At 36.5% G+C, this 17,670-nt stretch overlaps 1 protein-coding gene across 1 annotated transcript; it reads left to right on the top strand.

Moving 5' to 3' along the window:
• The first annotated feature begins 464 nt into the window (after positions 1–464).
• On the top strand, positions 465–16,421 carry LOC100373099 (uncharacterized). The gene is made up of 19 exons (XM_085506055.1): positions 465–714; positions 1,583–1,790; positions 2,224–2,390; positions 2,746–3,043; positions 3,175–3,251; positions 3,605–3,724; positions 3,864–3,978; positions 4,086–4,267; positions 4,905–5,141; positions 5,529–5,737; positions 6,247–6,387; positions 7,337–7,474; positions 7,804–8,029; positions 9,066–9,270; positions 9,422–9,577; positions 9,777–10,004; positions 10,104–10,303; positions 12,139–12,358; positions 15,882–16,421. Exons 1-19 carry the CDS (start codon positions 553–555, stop codon positions 16,019–16,021), a joined length of 3,429 nt encoding a protein of 1,142 aa, XP_085362181.1. The 5' UTR covers positions 465–552; the 3' UTR covers positions 16,022–16,421.
• The last annotated feature ends 1,249 nt before the right edge of the window (positions 16,422–17,670 follow it).

The raw sequence follows: 17,670 nt of genomic DNA, 5'->3' as shown, positions 1-17,670 counted from the left end.
AGTGCTGCATTTTCGTCTTTTTTTTTCTGTTTCTTTCCATTTCGTTTTGCTATTGGTTCTTTCAATTCCTAGCCATTGTAATTGATTAATTTTTATTCGTAATTGTCTTTTTGTAACTTTTAACCTCCTCTAGTAGGTTGTTATGAGTTAATAAATAACTAATTAAAACTAGCTGCATCTTGAATTTTAATTCATTGTTATTTATAATAACAATATCGAAACATTGCGGTGCGACAGTTTCACAACAGCCGTTCGCCACGCCCACAATATCAACATAACCAGCATAAGGGGCTTTATGTTGACTTCGTATTCAGTGAGCTAAGGGCTCTGGTACTACAGACGCTATTGTGTCACTAGGTTCTCCGGGGGTGTAACTCTATTCTGACTATTTAACCAACTTTGTGTTTTAAATGAAAGTTACTACATAATTATTCTATGAAATTGTACGTAATTTGATAAATGCGACTCTATTTTAGAAAACGTGTACGATATACATGGTTCAATTCATAGTTACGAAAACTAGTTGCAAACCACAGTGACACAGTATCCAAGATGGACGACGCCGACCTCGTCGAGCTGAAAGTGTCTCCCGGAAAATTGACACCTAAATTTAATAAAAACGTAACGGAATATAGTATAACGCTTGCCAGCGATGTTCCAAAGATTACATTTCAGTGTATGACCAGTGATACTGGCGCATCCTACCAAATAGTGGTAAGTCATTTCGAAATGTTTACGTGCTAGTTGCCCCGGGGCTGGTTGCAACTGTTGAAGTTTGTGTACCCTAGATCATGGAGGGTTCGTGTCACTGCTCCAAAATAGGCTATACCTGGAACCGGGCAAATGATTTACACTAGAACAGTTTGATTGAAATGTTGGAATGCTTGATTTCTTTTATTTCCTGTGGTGGATTTAATCTAATTGAAATAATATACACCTTTTTAATTTTGATTAATAATAATGTTTTTAATAATAATAATTTAATATTTTCGTTTATAAATGAAATTTAGATAGATCCCATTGTTTCCATGCCAATTTTGTGAACTTGAAACCCAGTGAAATTTCTCAAAACATCAAAATATTGAAATTAAATGCCATTGAAAATAATATACAGTTATTCATTTATAAAAAAAAACACGTGACCACGAAACCATTCATATTGTCAGTATAGTATTGAACAATAAAAAAACACATGACTCATTAACTGTTTATAATGACTTTTGAGCATGCTAAATTGAGCTATATTCATTGTATTTTAATAAAAAATATAATGCTATAAGGTTATTACGAAGATACCTAGTATGCACGAAGACAGTACACCATCACATTGGCCTCTGCTTCACATCAGTCAATATCTTCATGCATACTTTGACCACTGTAATGTATAAAAGTGGGAGGGGGGGTCAGGGGGTAGAGTTTGTGATTTGTCTACACAGTTTCATTATTCAAAGGCGGTAGCCACGTTCGATATTGGTTCCATAGCAACAACATGACATGCACATTATTTTTACACCTAAAATTCTAACGCCCGTTGCAATGTCACAAAGTGAGACAGAAATTTAACAATTGGACTTGTTTACAGGGAAGTGGCGGAAGCAAGACCATTCAACTGACTGAGGGAGAAGTTAATGTCATCAAAATAGAAGTAACTGCAGAAGATGGCGGTACAACAAAATTCTACCAAATTAATGCCAAAAGACTATCAGCTAAAGATGCCTCATTGATGGGGTTACAGCTGTCCAATGGTGAATTAATTCCAGAATTTGAAGCTGACACTGTGACCTATACGTGTAAGGATACTGATATCAACATAGTAACATATATTCTCTGAATAAATGTGCAACCAGTATTGGAAACAAAATATATGGCAGTTGTCAATATCACACTGGTTTCTGGGAAGAATGCTAGGAAATTACTTAATACTGTTACTAAATTTATTTTTACATTTATTTACAAAATATGTATCTTACTTAAGTGGTTATTTTAAAGTGACCCAGCCAAGTCCTCCAGTAACTGATTCCTTGATTACTTTTCCATGAATAAATTTTTTTCCAAACTGACACATTTTGAGCACAAAAGTTTTTGACACCATTCATAAAGCATATTGAGATCAAACAAGATGTTAGGCATGGCAATGAAGGCATTACCATGGCAATACAAGGGTTGACGAAGAGTCATTGAGGTAAATACTCATACAACATTGTTATTCATTGTTTTCAACAGGCTCTGTACCCTTCACACAAAGTAATATAACTGTGAAACCAGCAGCACCTGATAAGAAGACGTTAGTCAATGTTAATGGTGGTGATGTAGCTATACCTGTGCCATTGAATATTGGAGAGACATCTATCGATGTTACTGTTACATCAGCTGATGGCTCAAATACAAAGGTCTTTATACAAATGTTGATTTCCTTAAGTTTTTTTTTTTTTTATGCTATCCTATGATTACAACATTTTTCTGTGTAATGGATAAGTTGGTGTTTTATGACATCTTCTTTTCTGTCATTGTTAAAACAAAATGAAATTAAATTGGTTGCATAAAAAACTATGGGATTAGGTGACATAAGTTGGAATGCATACATGAATTATGACCATAGTGTCCCCGTCATATACATACCTGTAAATTAGAAGTGCAAGATAGACGCTCATTTACTCCAAAAACATGTCATTTTAGTTGTGTTTAAATTGTGTTTGTTTGTTTGTTTGTTGTGTTTAAATTATGATATTCTTTATAATGTTACAGGTGTACAGTGTTATCGTTAGCAGAAAACGCTTGAGTAGAGCTGTACGATTTGTTGATTCCAAGTTATCAATGAAATATGAATGTCCAATATGCCTTGGTGCTTTGTATTGTCCAACTAGCATTAAAGGATCTGATCCAAAACATACGTTTTGTTTGCCATGCATCAATGAACTAACAAGGACATCTAAGTTTGATCCATTGGACGAATCACCTCTAGAATTAGATTGGAAAATATCAGAGTGTGGATTGGATAAAGAAATGTCATCATCTTTGGTGCATAGTATCTATGCATATGCTGGTAAATAGCTTCATTTCATCTCAGTTTGATTTATAGATAGTGTTTTGCCAACACTAGAATGAGGAATTTGCTCTATTACCTTCATATAATCTTTTTCATCAAAATTACATTGGTTTTTCACTCCTTTACAGGTGCAGAGGAAAAAATGAAATTCTCTGAACTTGGTACACATATTAAAGAAAGTAGTCACAAACCAAAAGACTTGGAGGTAATGATTTTCATTTTATTTGTGAATTTTTTACTGAGCTGTAGTCATGTTGATTTCAGTCCACAAAGTCTAGAGTAATTCAAATTCAATGATCTCTGATTTTTGATCATATCAACGTTGATTCTAAAATATTATACTGAAAATATGTATTGAGTATGCAAATTAGCTCATTAGTATGCACAGATGCATATTAATTCCAAACTATTTTCACAAGCACTACAAAATTTCAATTCATTCGAGAAAACTTCTTTAACTTTATGACATTACTTTTTATTTGTGTTTTGCACACGCACACAATTGGATATTAATTTTTTAATATCTCATTATCATTCTCTAATCTCTCTGTCTTGAAGGAGAATGCAGAATCCTGTTCTGATTGCAGCAGAAAGGTCGCCAAAGGTGAAATGGAATGGCATAAAGCTAAACTTTGTACAAGTAAAAACACTAGCCGAGATACTAAACACAGTGTACAGGTAAGAATATGAATAAATTGCTAAATTAATTGCACATTAAATTCAGATATGCTTTACAAGGTACATGGGTAACTAGCTCAGATTTGGTAAATACTGTGGTATTAAATCCCTTTCTTCACTATGTGATGTTTTTGTATAGGTACGTAGTTGGGAGAAACGACTGCAGCAAGTACTAGATGAAAGTAATATCGATAAGTTAGTCAAGAATTCTCAAGATCAACTGAAAGCGTATAAAGAAAATCTGCCAAGACACGGTAAGCAAGTCGGTTAATTATTCTAATTTATCAATTCTGTCAGTGTACATTTATTTTCATAAAGTTTATAATGCTGTTTTAAAACATTGTAATGATGTACATTGCAGGTCAAGCTGGTTCTTATAGTGAAGGTCATTCACCCCTTGATGCCCTGGCAACAGCATCTCATAATATAGCTAGTGCCATTAAAATAAAGAGTAAGCAGGCTGATCTACATTATCAGTTGGGATTGATATTGGAAGAACAGTACTATGCATCAGATATGTATGGATTGAAAAAAGAATCTGATGTAAGTTAACATCTGTTGATGTGTCAATGTAAATGTTTTCATTTACTTTTTGTGTGGTGAACATGTTATACATTAGTGTGTTTTATTATAAAAACATTGTTGAAAAATGTAAAATAATTTTTAAACATTTTTTACTGAACCCTGCAATGTCCTGTTCTTTTGACAATTTGTACTAGTGACATGCTACTTTAAAAAGTATAATGACTTGGTTGAGAAATGCTTGTCATATATACTTTATTGTACATTATAGATCACCACTATCAGAATTACCGGTAGTTTTACATTATTGCAATAATATGAAACTCTGTTCGCAGACAAATTTATTTCAACAAAGATCCTCTAAATTTAACTAAATTTGTTTCTGATGGTGGTGATTTATATCAACAATAATAAATTCCCAAAACCTCATATTGGATTCATCTCACACATTATCTTGCCATAGACTCTTTTCATCTAATATGGCACTGTGGGTGATTCAAAACCTCAATCAAGACTCAAATTTCAATGAAGATTTAATATTAAATTGGGCATATGAACAAATCTTTGGCACACCAAAATACTGCCGGTATAAGGAAAACAAAATGGTTCAGTTATGTAACTCTGTATTTGTTTATTTAAATGTACCCATTATCCATAGGATGTTGATGATGACTTTGGTGCAATGAGTCTTGGTACAAGTAGCAAACATGAGAGTACAGAAGAAGAAGACACTCGTGCCTTGTGTCAGCAGAGGGGTGTGGCTGCCAATGCACCACTGTCACGCATATTACAAGCTATTGATGAGGAATTGAAATATCTCAAAGAAACAGGGCAGTCTGCTAAGGCTGATTATGTACAAACTTTGTACATATTGAAATCAAAGCAGGCCACACAGGTAAAATAAGATCAGATGAGATATCTTGATAATACATATGGTAGTACTCGACAATGAAAAGTTTATATTCTATTAAGCATATACTGTTAGAGTTCTAATTGAAGACCCAGGACTGACACGTCTAGTGGAGTTTAAAGCCTGGACTAACACATCCAATCCAAAATGGTATATCCAGACTGACACATCTGGTACAAATTGGAGTGCCAGGACTTGCGCATCTGGTGAAGTTGGAGAGCCAGGACTAATACATCCTGTCCAGAATGGCGTTCCGGGGATGACACATCTGGTACAAATTGGAGTGCCAGGACTGACACATCCATCAATGCACTGTATCTAGATTAAGTAATATGTGGAAAATAATTACAATATAATGTTCTGTATTTGCAGGATGGTAAAGTAGCCCAAGCTGCATCAAATGAAGAAACTCCTCTTGGTCAAGCCTATTTGAAGTACATGGATGCAGTGTCTTTAAGTCAGAATAATGCTGTATACAATGTACATGCTGGCAGGTTGCTTTTACTACAGGGAAAAGTAAATGAGGCACTTGAAAGACTAGAAGTGGCTGTTGGAGTCAAACCAACTATGACAATTGCAAGGTACAGTTTGATGCTTTTACAGGCAAAATCATGTGTGAATCGAGGGTCAGTAGGATACGTGTGAATCTAGGGTACAGTACAGTATGTGTGAATCGAGGGTCAGTATGGTACGTGTGAATCTAGGGTACAGTACAGTATGTGTGAATCGAGGGTCAGTAGGGTACGTGTGAATCTAGGGTACAGTACAGTATGTGTGAATCGAGGGTCAGTAGGGTACGTGTGATTCTTGGGTACAGTACAGTATGTGTGAATCGAGGGTCAGTATGGTACGTGTGATTCTTGGGCCAGTATGGTGCATGTACATGTGAATCAAGGGTCAGTATGGTATGTGTGAATCTAAGGTTGAGTAGCCAGTGCTCTGAGACTGCAATAACAGTGTGAGTTGAATAAATTGGGTTTATCACACATAACTGTATATCATTCTGAAGATGACAATAATAAAATGAACATACTTGTATCTGAAAAAATGTTTATTATTTTCATCTAATACCTCAGTATTGTTTTCATAGGTTCTACTTAGGATTGGCCATTGCAAGTCAGTCTTCTGGTGCTGGTACAAGGTGTAAAGAAGCCATTGCATACTTACATGATGGAGTACAATATTTATTAGAACAATGTACTATTAGTGCTATGACAAAGGATGGTAATGTGTAAGTACAATAAATATCATTCTGTCACACGCAACGTAATATTACCGTAATTGGTATAGTACAGGTGTGATGGTTCAAATACCAAAATGGCAACAGTAACAGAAAGACTTCCCTGGCGGCGATGATAAAATACGAACACGGAGCCAACAGATGAGGTTTCAACTGGTACTGGTATTATTATACTCTGCAAACATCAAGTACAATAACGCGGTAAAACTCCACTACTCCAATAACTAGATACTTAAATTCCAATACATTTCAACGAGATCTCCGATCTGAACTCAGTGCTGAACAACTCCCCTATATATACCCCACTGTCTATAAATAGACCATTACATCAGCATACATAATGAGTCTGGAATTTACTACCAATTTCTAGAATGTTCCATTACCTTCTATTGCCTCCTACAGTGTTCTATTACCTATTCAACCATTTTCTAAAAAAAATCTAGAATATTCCAATCAGACACAGTACGGTTCTAGAACATTCTCAGTGACACGGAAGTGGTAAATAAGTCGTATGCGACACACCCTGATAAAGGAAAATATTTTATTAGTTCACATGTGTCAAAAAATATTTTATACCCGACATAGACTTTACATCATGCAAATCTTGAACATTTCATACTTACTACATAGTTAGATAGTTATATTGAGCTTGTTTCGAAGCAGGACATGATACAACATTGCATGACTTGATTTTAAGTTATCACAGCAAAATATAAATCAGTCCTGTTCCAACATACATTACTAGCAAATGCCATAACTAGTGATTCATGTTACTGTATATTTTACAACAATAATACAATACAACCGGAATATAATATGTTGGTCAGTTAAAATGAAAGCCTGTGAAAAATATAAATATATAAAGCAATAACTATGTGTGTTCGCAAACATATAATATTTGTATACATGTCTGTAACCATATTTGTGTTTGATAACACAGTGATGGTCCATTATTACATTCAGAAGATTTATGGAAGCAATCTAACGTTCAGTTATTGAGAGGATGTGTTCAACTTGGAAAGTTATTATCCACCTCTCCACAAGATAAGTACATGACAGCGGAAGAAATACTCCATAGGTTAGTTCATATAACTAACTACTGAAACAGGTAGTGGCCATCAACACTAATTTATTTCAACTAAACCAAGTAAGCTAGCTGATAGCATTTATCTGTTGAAATATGATGTTTTAGTTAGGGAGGAATGAAACTTTCTGGTGGTGTTTAACTGGTGTAGCGAGTGTAATAGTTTTTTTGATAACATGAATGATTACCCCTATTGATTCAGACATTAATTCTATACAGACTGAACTAAAAGATGTTCAACTATATATTCAACTACATGTATGATGAATAATTTTATTGTACAGATAAAATAGATAAAATTTTAAATCTTTTTAAATGTACAGTGGAGCTATTATAGCAGTTAATAATCTTTGTTCGCTGGTAAACCGTGGTGATGTCTATCAATCCATGGAATGGGTTCTATTGGACAGTCATTCTCAACTCTTGGAATTATTAATGATGAAGAAAGCTGACCCTAACATAATAGCTGAACGATGTCAGAGGTTGTCTGCACTCATCAGGTCATTTACAATACCACACAGTACACAGATTTTACAACTACAACAAAAGGTATTATTTTTATTTAAGATAATGACAATTTCCCAAAATCATCATGAACTTGTATCTATTTTATCATTTCTCAAGCTTTATTGAGGTGAATGTAATGTGAAATATTTGATGGTCTGAATTTACATGATTTAAATTATGTACCTAAACATTTATTTGAATGTTATTGATTGCCCCTGGCTTGCCATTCGAATTTGCAAACTCTTTTGAATAATGTTCTTGTATATGTCATATATTATTCCTATATGAATACTTGGGAAGGTATTAGGACAACAATAGGAATTATCTCAGAATACAACCTTATTATACAATGTATCTAGATTTAGTATTTTGCACAATGTTTAGTATGTCCTCCCATCATCGGGGAGATTGTGGGTTTTGACACGCACAGTCAGCTGCACAATCAGTAGTGAAAAAAAAAAGAGTACATTCTGTCCACCTGCCGGACTCGCTGCATTCATATTTAGGATAATGGTGTCAAGTTGAGGTGCAAATCTGTCGGTTCTGTGTACTATCCTCAGTGCTTGTCAAAGATCCAGTTGTGCTTGTTGCAAATAGTAGCGGTTAAATTTCTGGACAACTGATGTATTCCTCTCAATACAACTGTATGATATTTAGTTGTTCAGTCACTTATTTCTGAGCTGTAAATGGGTTCTGAGCCTGTTTACAGAAAATGATAATATGAGTGGGTAATATGTATCTCAGTAATACTGGCTAAATAAATAACTTGTAAAAGTTCTTTTGATTTATTGTTTTTTTAAAAACAATAATAGGTTATGATGAACATAATAGGTTGTGGTGAACATAACTGGTTTTTGGACATAATAGGCTGTGATTTGCATAATATGTTGTGATGAACATAATAGGATGTGTTGTGGATGTGTTCTGGTGAATATGAAAAAAGGTTGTCATGAACAAAAAATATTGTTGGGGAACATAATAGGTTGTGGTGAATATAATGTATTTTCAGTGATTTGTATTAAAAATATGTAAATGTAAAAAAATTGACTTAAACTACCTCCCTTTAATTTTTTTTCAGACTTGTCAGACTGGTGTGTTGATACAACCATGTAATAGTTATTGTCTCTATCTACTTGGCAATGCACAACTTGCAATGTATGAGAATGATCCATCATCAGACAATGGTAAAAAAGCTGCACAAGATGCACAGTTATCATTCCGAGCTGCTATTGCATTGGAGGGAAAACCAGTTAGAGGAGGAGAACCACCACAACAGCTATCACGTAAGTTAACATGAATTGTTGTAAAACCATTTTACAAAATACAATTATAATTTTAATATTATGCATTAATAAATTGTTGGTTCCAATATTAACAATACATTACTACATGTCTGATTTTGATATGATCCCTTTAATGCAACTTGTGTCTCAGAACAAGAATGGTGGATGCAAATAAAAAAGGAAGAAGAGAGTAAAAAAGCTGCTGAAGAAAAAGCAAAACAGAAAGCTGCCCCTGCTGCAACAAAAACTGCTACTGGACCAGCAGGCAGAGGTGCTGCAGCTGCTAGAGGAGCCCCAGCCGTGAGAGGTATGTGTTTAAAAACTTGGTGGTACAATCTTTACTTCCAGGTACATGTAGGTATGTTACAGCAGTGAGAGCTATTCTCTGTTTGTTAAACACAAAATGTGGTGGTTCACCTCCAGGTAGGTACATGTGCTAAAACAGTGAAAGCTAAATTTGTTAAAACACAAAAGGTGGTTACTAAGATATTCTTGTTATGTTATAGGTGGTCGTGGTGCACCCACTGCAGCTCGTGGTGGTGCTGCTGCTACTAGAGGCAGTGCAACCAGGGGAGGTGCTGGTGCTCGTGGTGGAGCAGCAGCAAGAGGAACAGCTAGAGGAGGTCCTGCAGCAAGAGGAGGTACAAGAGGAGGTGCAGCTGCAAAGCCTGCTGCAGGTAAAGCTGCAGCTTCTGTAAAATCTAGTGCCTCAGCCGCCACAAAACCTACAGAAGTAGTTGGTGAGTAACACCCAACAACAAATGCTTTATGTATCATTCATATAAGTACTAGTATATTCAATAACTGATAATTTCATGTATAAAATATTGATTACACATTGTTTCCAGAACCTGCTAAAGAAGAAGAAAAACCCAAAGAAGAAGTCAAACAAGCAGTGCCATCCAATGTTCCTCTAAATAAAATGACTTACCTACCTAGACTTGGATTGGCTAGAATTTTAGTCAAAGACGATAGCACAGATACAGCTGAAATACAAATGTTATATAATGATGTTATAACCATGGCACCTGGGGTAAGTAATTATGGTACGTCTATGGAACATTGGTTTAATAAATAATGTACCATACAAAACTCTCTAGAATCCACTGTTTACTTCAATTCAAAATTTAAGTGAAATCTTGATCAGTGGAAATAATGATTACAAAAAGTTGCACCATGTGACTTAATTTGTATCTGGTTTAACCTCAGGTAGACTTGCATACAGTTTCTTATTGTTTTGTTTTGTTGTTTTTTCAATAAAATAAAATGTTATGGGAGTGATAAATGGCGAAAAACCAAAAGATCGTGAAAATCAGGGTTACCGATTTTTTTTTTTGTCATGGTAATCTGATTATTACATATTATTACAAATAACTGTATTATTACAAAGCAATGTATTATGTACCTACAAAGGCAATGGATACCTCCACATCAAACTAACAGATATGAATTGTACAGCATTGTAGCTCACAAGAAACGCTTCTTCCAATTGTTCCAATCATGTCATCCCAATCTCACCACAAGCTGGCGCTATAGCATGAATTTTGATCTGGTCTCACTAAAAGCTAGTTTTTATTGCTAAAACAGAAGTAATGACTGAACAATAAAAGTGCCTATGGTTGTGTGAATGGAAAAACATCATTTCAACTGCTATCATAGTGAAAGCTGTTAAAAAAAAAAAAAAATTAATTGGTTCTTTTAGAAAATATCATGTACAACATTCTGATTAGTTAATCGCATTTTTGACCTATTGGTGCAAATTGATGTTCAACGAACATCATGACAGATCTGTGCTTCCGTACGAAGGCCATCAAGCAATCAATGGCATGACAAAAAAACAAATATTTCATAGCAAAAATTTTAGTTATGACTGTATAATAATAATAACATCATGGTTGATCATGTTCCACCCTTCCTTGGCTCTCTAATATCATAAAATACACATGCCATACTGTCATACTCAGTAGCTTGTAAAATCATCAATCAGTGTTTCTACCTTCCATTACAGGGGACCAAACAATCCAATTATGGAAGAGGACAATCAGTGCTCTCGATTTAAAACAAACATTGACAATTTGCTTTAACAACATTGTACACACAGCTCCCAAATACCGGTACATGTCTTGTATATTTTGCCATAGCATGTTCAAAGTGTAGAGGAAAAATACTTTGGTGGGCAACTTTAACACATTAATTAGTTGGTCCTAGAAGAAAAACAAAATTTTGGAGTACTGAAAAAGCACAATTCTGTGACTGGTCAGAATTTGGGAGGCCAATAAATTAAGAAAACCTTTTTCCATGGTACCATGGTATGGTATACACCTACATATGATATTATTGTTTAGCAGCTGTGGCGATATTATGTTAGCACATGTGGCTATGAAAACATGTTGAACCTGGGGTATTTAACAAACAGTACACATAGTTAACCATATAACCTACGATGGATACTGATTAGCATGTTTCATGGTATATTATATTCTATATTTTTGATATGTTTTAGTACTGTAAGTTTTTGTTGTTCTGAATGTTTTGTTTTGTTATTTTTGGACTTTACTCAAGATTTCATTGATACGTTCCAAATAAAAAATTCTATCTATCTATCTATTAGGGTCTGCGTTTGACATTGTGGAGTGGAGCTTATCATATGAGTGATTGTCCATCAGCATCCGTGTTCGTGTCAACTTTTTATTTACTTTTTTTGACTTCTTCTTGAAAATCATTTTGTGATGATATCTTCAATTCTCTAATTTAAATGTGCATTGCTTACAGTGGAGCTATTTCAGCCGAGAGGTTGCTTGTTAAGTAATAATGATGGAGAGATCGATTGTTTGTTAGAGCTAACTGAGAATATTATATATTTTGCAGGTACATGATGCTTACATTGAACTTGGTGAGATATTAGTAAAAAAAGACCCAGTACAAGCTGTTGATGTCTATGCAAAGTTTCCGTTTCCTGAAGGAGATTCTTCCTTTGATGATGCTTATATTCATGGTGAGATCGTGCGGTTATTGATGAAAGCTGAAAAGTATGATGATCCTAGGCTTGAGAAACACATGATAGCGTGGGGTAGAGTCATGGGTATAGGTGAGTAGATAGCGTGGGGTAGAGTCATGGGTATAGGTGAGTAGTTAGCATGGGGTAGAGTCATGGGTATAGGTGAGTAGATAGCATGGGATAGAGTCATAGGTATAGGTGAGTAGATAGCATGGGATAGAGTTATGGGTAGAGGTGAGTAGATAGCATGGGGTAGAGTCATGGGTATAGGTGAGTAGATAGCATGGGGTAGAGTCATGGGTATAGGTGAGTAGATAGCATAGGGTAGAGTCATGGGTATAGGTGAGTAGATAGCATGGGGTAGAGTCATGGGTATAGGTGAGTAGATAGCATGGGGTAGAGTCATGGGTATAGGTGAGTAGATAGCATGGGGTAGAGTCATGGGTATAGGTGAGTAGATAGCGTGGGGTAGAGTCACGGGTATAGGTGAGTAGATAGCATGGGGTAGAGTCATGGGTATAGGTGAGTAGATAGCATGGGATAGTCATGGGTATAGGTGAGTAGATAGCATAGGGTAGAGTCACGGGTATAGGTGAGTAGATAGCATGGGATAGAGTCATGGGTATAGGTGAGTAGATAGCATGGGATAGAGTCATGGGTATAGGTGAGTAGATAGCATAGGGTAGAGTCATGGGTATAGGTGAGTAGATAGCATGGGGTAGAGTCATGGGTATAGGTGAGTAGATAGCATGGGGTAGAGTCAAGGGTATAGGTGAGTAGATAGCATGGGATAGTCATGAGTATAGATGAGTAGATAGCATGGGGTAGAGTCATGGGTGTAGGCGAGTAGATAGCATGGGGTAGAGTCATGGGTATAGGTGAGTAGATAGCATGGGGTAGAGTCATGGGTATAGGTGAGTAGATAGCATGGGGTAGAGTCATATGTATAGGTGAGTAGATAGCATGGGGTAGAGTCATGGGTATAGGTGAGTAGATAGCGTGGGGTAGAGTCACGGGTATAGGTGAGTAGATAGCATGGGTAGAGTCATGGGTATAGGTGAGTAGATAGCATGGGGTAGAGTCATGGGTATAGGTGAGTAGATAGCATGGGGTAGAGTCATGGGTATAGGTGAGTAGATAGCATAGGGTAGAGTCATGGGTATAGGTGAGTAGATAGCATCGGATAGAGTCATGGGTATAGGTGAGTAGATAGCATGGGATAGAGTCATGGGTATAGGTGAGTAGATAGCGTGGGATAGAGTCATGGGTATAGGTGAGTAGATAGCGTGGGGTAGAGTCATGGGTATAGGTGAGTAGATAGCATGGGGTAGAGTCATGGGTATAGGTGAGTAGATAGCATGGGGTAGAGTCAAGGGTATAGGTGAGTAGATAGCATGGGATAGTCATGAGTATAGATGAGTAGATAGCATGGGGTAGAGTCATGGGTATAGGTGAGTAGATAGCATGGGGTAGAGTCATGGGTATAGGTGAGTAGATAGCATGGGGTAGAGTCATATGTATAGGTGAGTAGATAGCATGAGGTAGAGTCATGGGTATAGGTGAGTAGATAGCATGGGGTAGAGTTAAGGGTATAGGTGAGTAGATAGCATGGGATAGAGTCATGGGTATAGGTGAGTAGATAGCATGGAGTAGAGTCATATGTATAGGTGAGTAGATAGCATGAGGTAGAGTCATGGGTATAGGTGAGTAGATAGCGTGGGGTAGAGTCATGGGTATAGGTGAGTAGATAGCATGGGTAGAGTTATGGGTATAGGTGAGTAGATAGCATGGGGTAGAGTCATGGGTATAGATGAGTAGATAGCATGGGGTAGAGTCATGGGTATAGGTGAGTAGATAGCATGGGGTAGAGTCATGGGTATAGGTGAGTAGATAGCATGGGGTAGAGTCATATGTATAGGTGAGTAGATAGCATGAGGTAGAGTCATGGGTATAGGTGAGTAGATAGCGTGGGGTAGAGTCATGGGTATAGGTGAGTAGATAGCATGGGTAGAGTTATGGGTATAGGTGAGTAGATAGCATGGGGTAGAGTCATGGGTATAGGTGAGTAGATAGCATGGGGTAGAGTCATGGGTATAGGTGAGTAGATAGCATGGGATAGAGTCATGGGTGTAGGTGAGTAGATAGCATGGGGTAGAGTCATGGGTGTAGGTGAGTAGATAGAATGGGATAGAGTCATGGGTATAGGTGAGTAGATAGCATGGGATAGTCATGGGTATAGGTGAGTAGATAGCATAGGTAGAGTCACGGGTATAGGTGAGTAGATAGCATGGGATAGAGTCATGGGTATAGGTGAGTAGATAGCATGGTGTAGAGTCAAGGGTATAGGTGAGTAGATAGCATGGGATAGTCATGAGTATAGATGAGTAGATAGCATGGGGTAGAGTCATGGGTATAGGTGAGTAGATAGCATGGGATAGTCATGGGTATAGGTGAGTAGATAGCATAGGGTAGAGTCACGGGTATAGGTGAGTAGATAGCATGGGATAGAGTCACGGGTATAGGTGAGTAAATAGCATGGTGTAGAGTCAAGGGTATAGGTGAGTAGATAGCATGGGATAGTCATGAGTATAGATGAGTAGATAGCATGGGGTAGAGTCATGGGTGTAGGCGAGTAGATAGCATGGGGTAGAGTCATGAGTATAGGTGAGTAGATAGCATGGGGTAAAGTCATGGGTATAGGTGAGTAGATAGCGTGGGGTAGAGTCATGGGTATAGGTAAGTAGATAGCGTGGGGTAGAGTCATGGGTATAGGTGAGTAGATAGCATGGGGTAGAGTCATGGGTATAGCTGAGTAGATAGCGTGGGGTAGAGTCACGGGTATAGGTGAGTAGATAGCATGGGGTAGAGTCATGGGTATAGGTGAGTAGATAGCATGGGGTAGAGTCATGGGTATAGGTGAGTAGATAGCATGGGGTAAAGTCATGGGTATAGGCGAGTAGATAGCATGGGGTAAAGTCATGGGTATAGGCGAGTAGATAGCATGGGGTAGAGTCATGGGTATAGGCGAGTAGATAGCATGGGGTAGAGTCATGGGTATATGTGAGTAGATAGCATGGGATAGAGTCATGGGTATAGGTGAGTAGATAGCGTGGGATAGAGTCGTGGGTATAGGTGAGTAGATAGCGTGGGGTAGAGTCATGGGTATAGGTGAGTAGATAGCGTGGGATAGAGTCACGGGTATAGGTGAGTAGATAGCATGGGGTAAAGTCATGGGTATAGGTGAGTAGATAGCATGGGGTAAAGTCATGAGTATAGGTGAGTAGATAACATGGGGTAGAGTCATGGGTATAGGTGAGTAGATAGCATGGGGTAGAGTCATGGGTATAGGTGAGTAGATAGCATGGGATAGAGTCCTGGGTATAGGTGAGTAGATAGCATAGGGTAGAGTCAGGGGTATAGGTGAGCTGAGTTAAAACCATGCAACCCTGTGTGTAGCAAGGGGGTAGAGTCTTGGGTATATGTGAGTTTAGTTAAAACCATTCATGTCTGCCAAGGGGTATTCAAGTAAAATGTCTGAATCAAATATTTCTCTAGTTCTCCACAATAACCTTTAACCTTGAACAAAAATGATTTTTGACCCGTTCTCTTCCAGGTGCCTTGGAGAAACATGTGGATGTCCTAGATTCCAAGTTCAAGACTAAATTATTAATGAACGTTTATGCTGGAGTCAATAAGAAAAATGTTGATGATTCAGATATGCAAGCATTTTTCAAGTTCAAGATGTGGCTGTAATACCGGTACATGTAGCTAGCTCAGCTTACCTGCATTGTCCAGTCTGTGACTTGTTGCTTTGATAAGATACTTATTTGGCTTGAACAAAAATACACTGGACTGGAATTAATGTGGAGAATAATGAATATTTTGCCACTTCAGTGCACTGTGCTACTTTACTTTCTTTGTTTGGAATATGTGTAGCTTAACTTGTACACAGCTGTGTTTGATTTGAACAGTGGTTTAGATGATTGGCACATCAACACACACAAAAAAAGTTAATAATCTGTGAATAACTGTTGTAAAATTGAAAATGTCATATTTGATCTATTAGAAGCACATTTCTAATATTCTCACACATTTCATTTACTGTATATTGGTTCATTCATTAAGATATGACTTATATTGACCATAGACACACCTCTATAATTGATGTAAGAACATGTACTACTAATAGAGAAAAAAGCAAATACTGTAGTACAATCTATTATGTCTTACAAATGTACTTTTTAAAAGTATCAGTCAGTATCAATAATTCCCCAAACTTGACCTGATTCAATTTTATCTTCATCTGTCTTTATAAGTTGTATACCCAACTTTTATTCAATTTTGTATTTTATACAGTAGATAATTGTAATAATATTACCGGTATTTGCTACATAATTACTTAATGAATATCTGTTTAAAATTTAAATTTAAAATGATAATGCATTCAATATGTACCGGTAATCTGTAATAAAATATAATAATTTGCTAGCCTTTTATTAATATGTATTTCATGTTACAATGTCATTACAATGTTTGCATATACAATATTTTCAATTAAGTGACAAAACAAATCTCTATACACTTTGAATAGTGCAAATATACTTTATATTGTTTAGATCACTCTGACTTTGTATCAATTTCACTGCTTGCTGTGGATCGCTTTTTTTAGCTCCGCTGTCGACTTTGTCGAGGGGGGCTTATCATATGAGTGATTGTCCGTCGTGCGTGTCAATGTTTTATATTTTTGACTTCTTCTTGAAAACTACAAGCCTGAATGCTTTGATGCTTGGTGTATATGTGCCTTGGGTAGACCTCTCTCAGATTTGTTCATTTCATGATGATATCTTCAATTCTCTAATTTTGGTGAATATTTTTGTCATTTTTGGTAAAAAGTGATATTTTCGACTTCTTGTTAAAAACCGTAATTCTAATTGCTTTGATATTAAATACATAGGTACTACATGTGGATCTATCTCAGATTTGTTCATTTTGTAATGACATCTACAATTCTCTAATTTTGGTGAATATTTTTGTCATTTTTGGTAAAAACTGATATTTTTGAATTCTTGTTGAAAACAGCAAGTCCCATTGCATTGATACTATGCATATTGTTCATTTTCTAATGATATTTTCTGTTCTTTAATTGAAAAGTGCATTGCTAACAGCAGAGCTATCTCAGAGAGGCTGCTTGTCTAAGATCTTTTTAGGTTGTTTAGTATTAATTGTTGATAAAGGAATAGAATGTTAAACTTATAAGTGGAATTATTTGAATTCTCATAGGTGTGTATAATAATTTCTCAAATGTATACATTCCATGATTTAGTATTGAAAACCGTCCATATGTGCCTTATTGCCACCAAATTTGTTCTCAGTATATCCGTGCCAATTATTACAACTGCTCT

This window comes from Saccoglossus kowalevskii, chromosome 2, assembly GCF_978046115.1.
Source record: "Saccoglossus kowalevskii chromosome 2, keSacKowa6.1, whole genome shotgun sequence".
NCBI lineage: Eukaryota > Metazoa > Hemichordata > Enteropneusta > Harrimaniidae > Saccoglossus > Saccoglossus kowalevskii.
The sequence above is the reverse complement of the archived record's forward strand: the minus strand, read 5'-3'. Positions and strand labels throughout refer to the sequence as shown.

Bases quoted from the DNA above. Each gene is read 5' to 3' on its own strand.
- LOC100373099 (XM_085506055.1), top strand. From the start codon at position 553: ATGGACGACGCCGACCTCGTCGAGCTGAAAGTGTCTCCCGGAAAATTG. The intron at 1,791-2,223 runs GTAAGGATACTG...TGTTTTCAACAG, and splicing joins TGACACTGTGACCTATACGT to GCTCTGTACCCTTCACACAA. The intron at 3,979-4,085 runs GTAAGCAAGTCG...TGTACATTGCAG, and splicing joins AGAAAATCTGCCAAGACACG to GTCAAGCTGGTTCTTATAGT.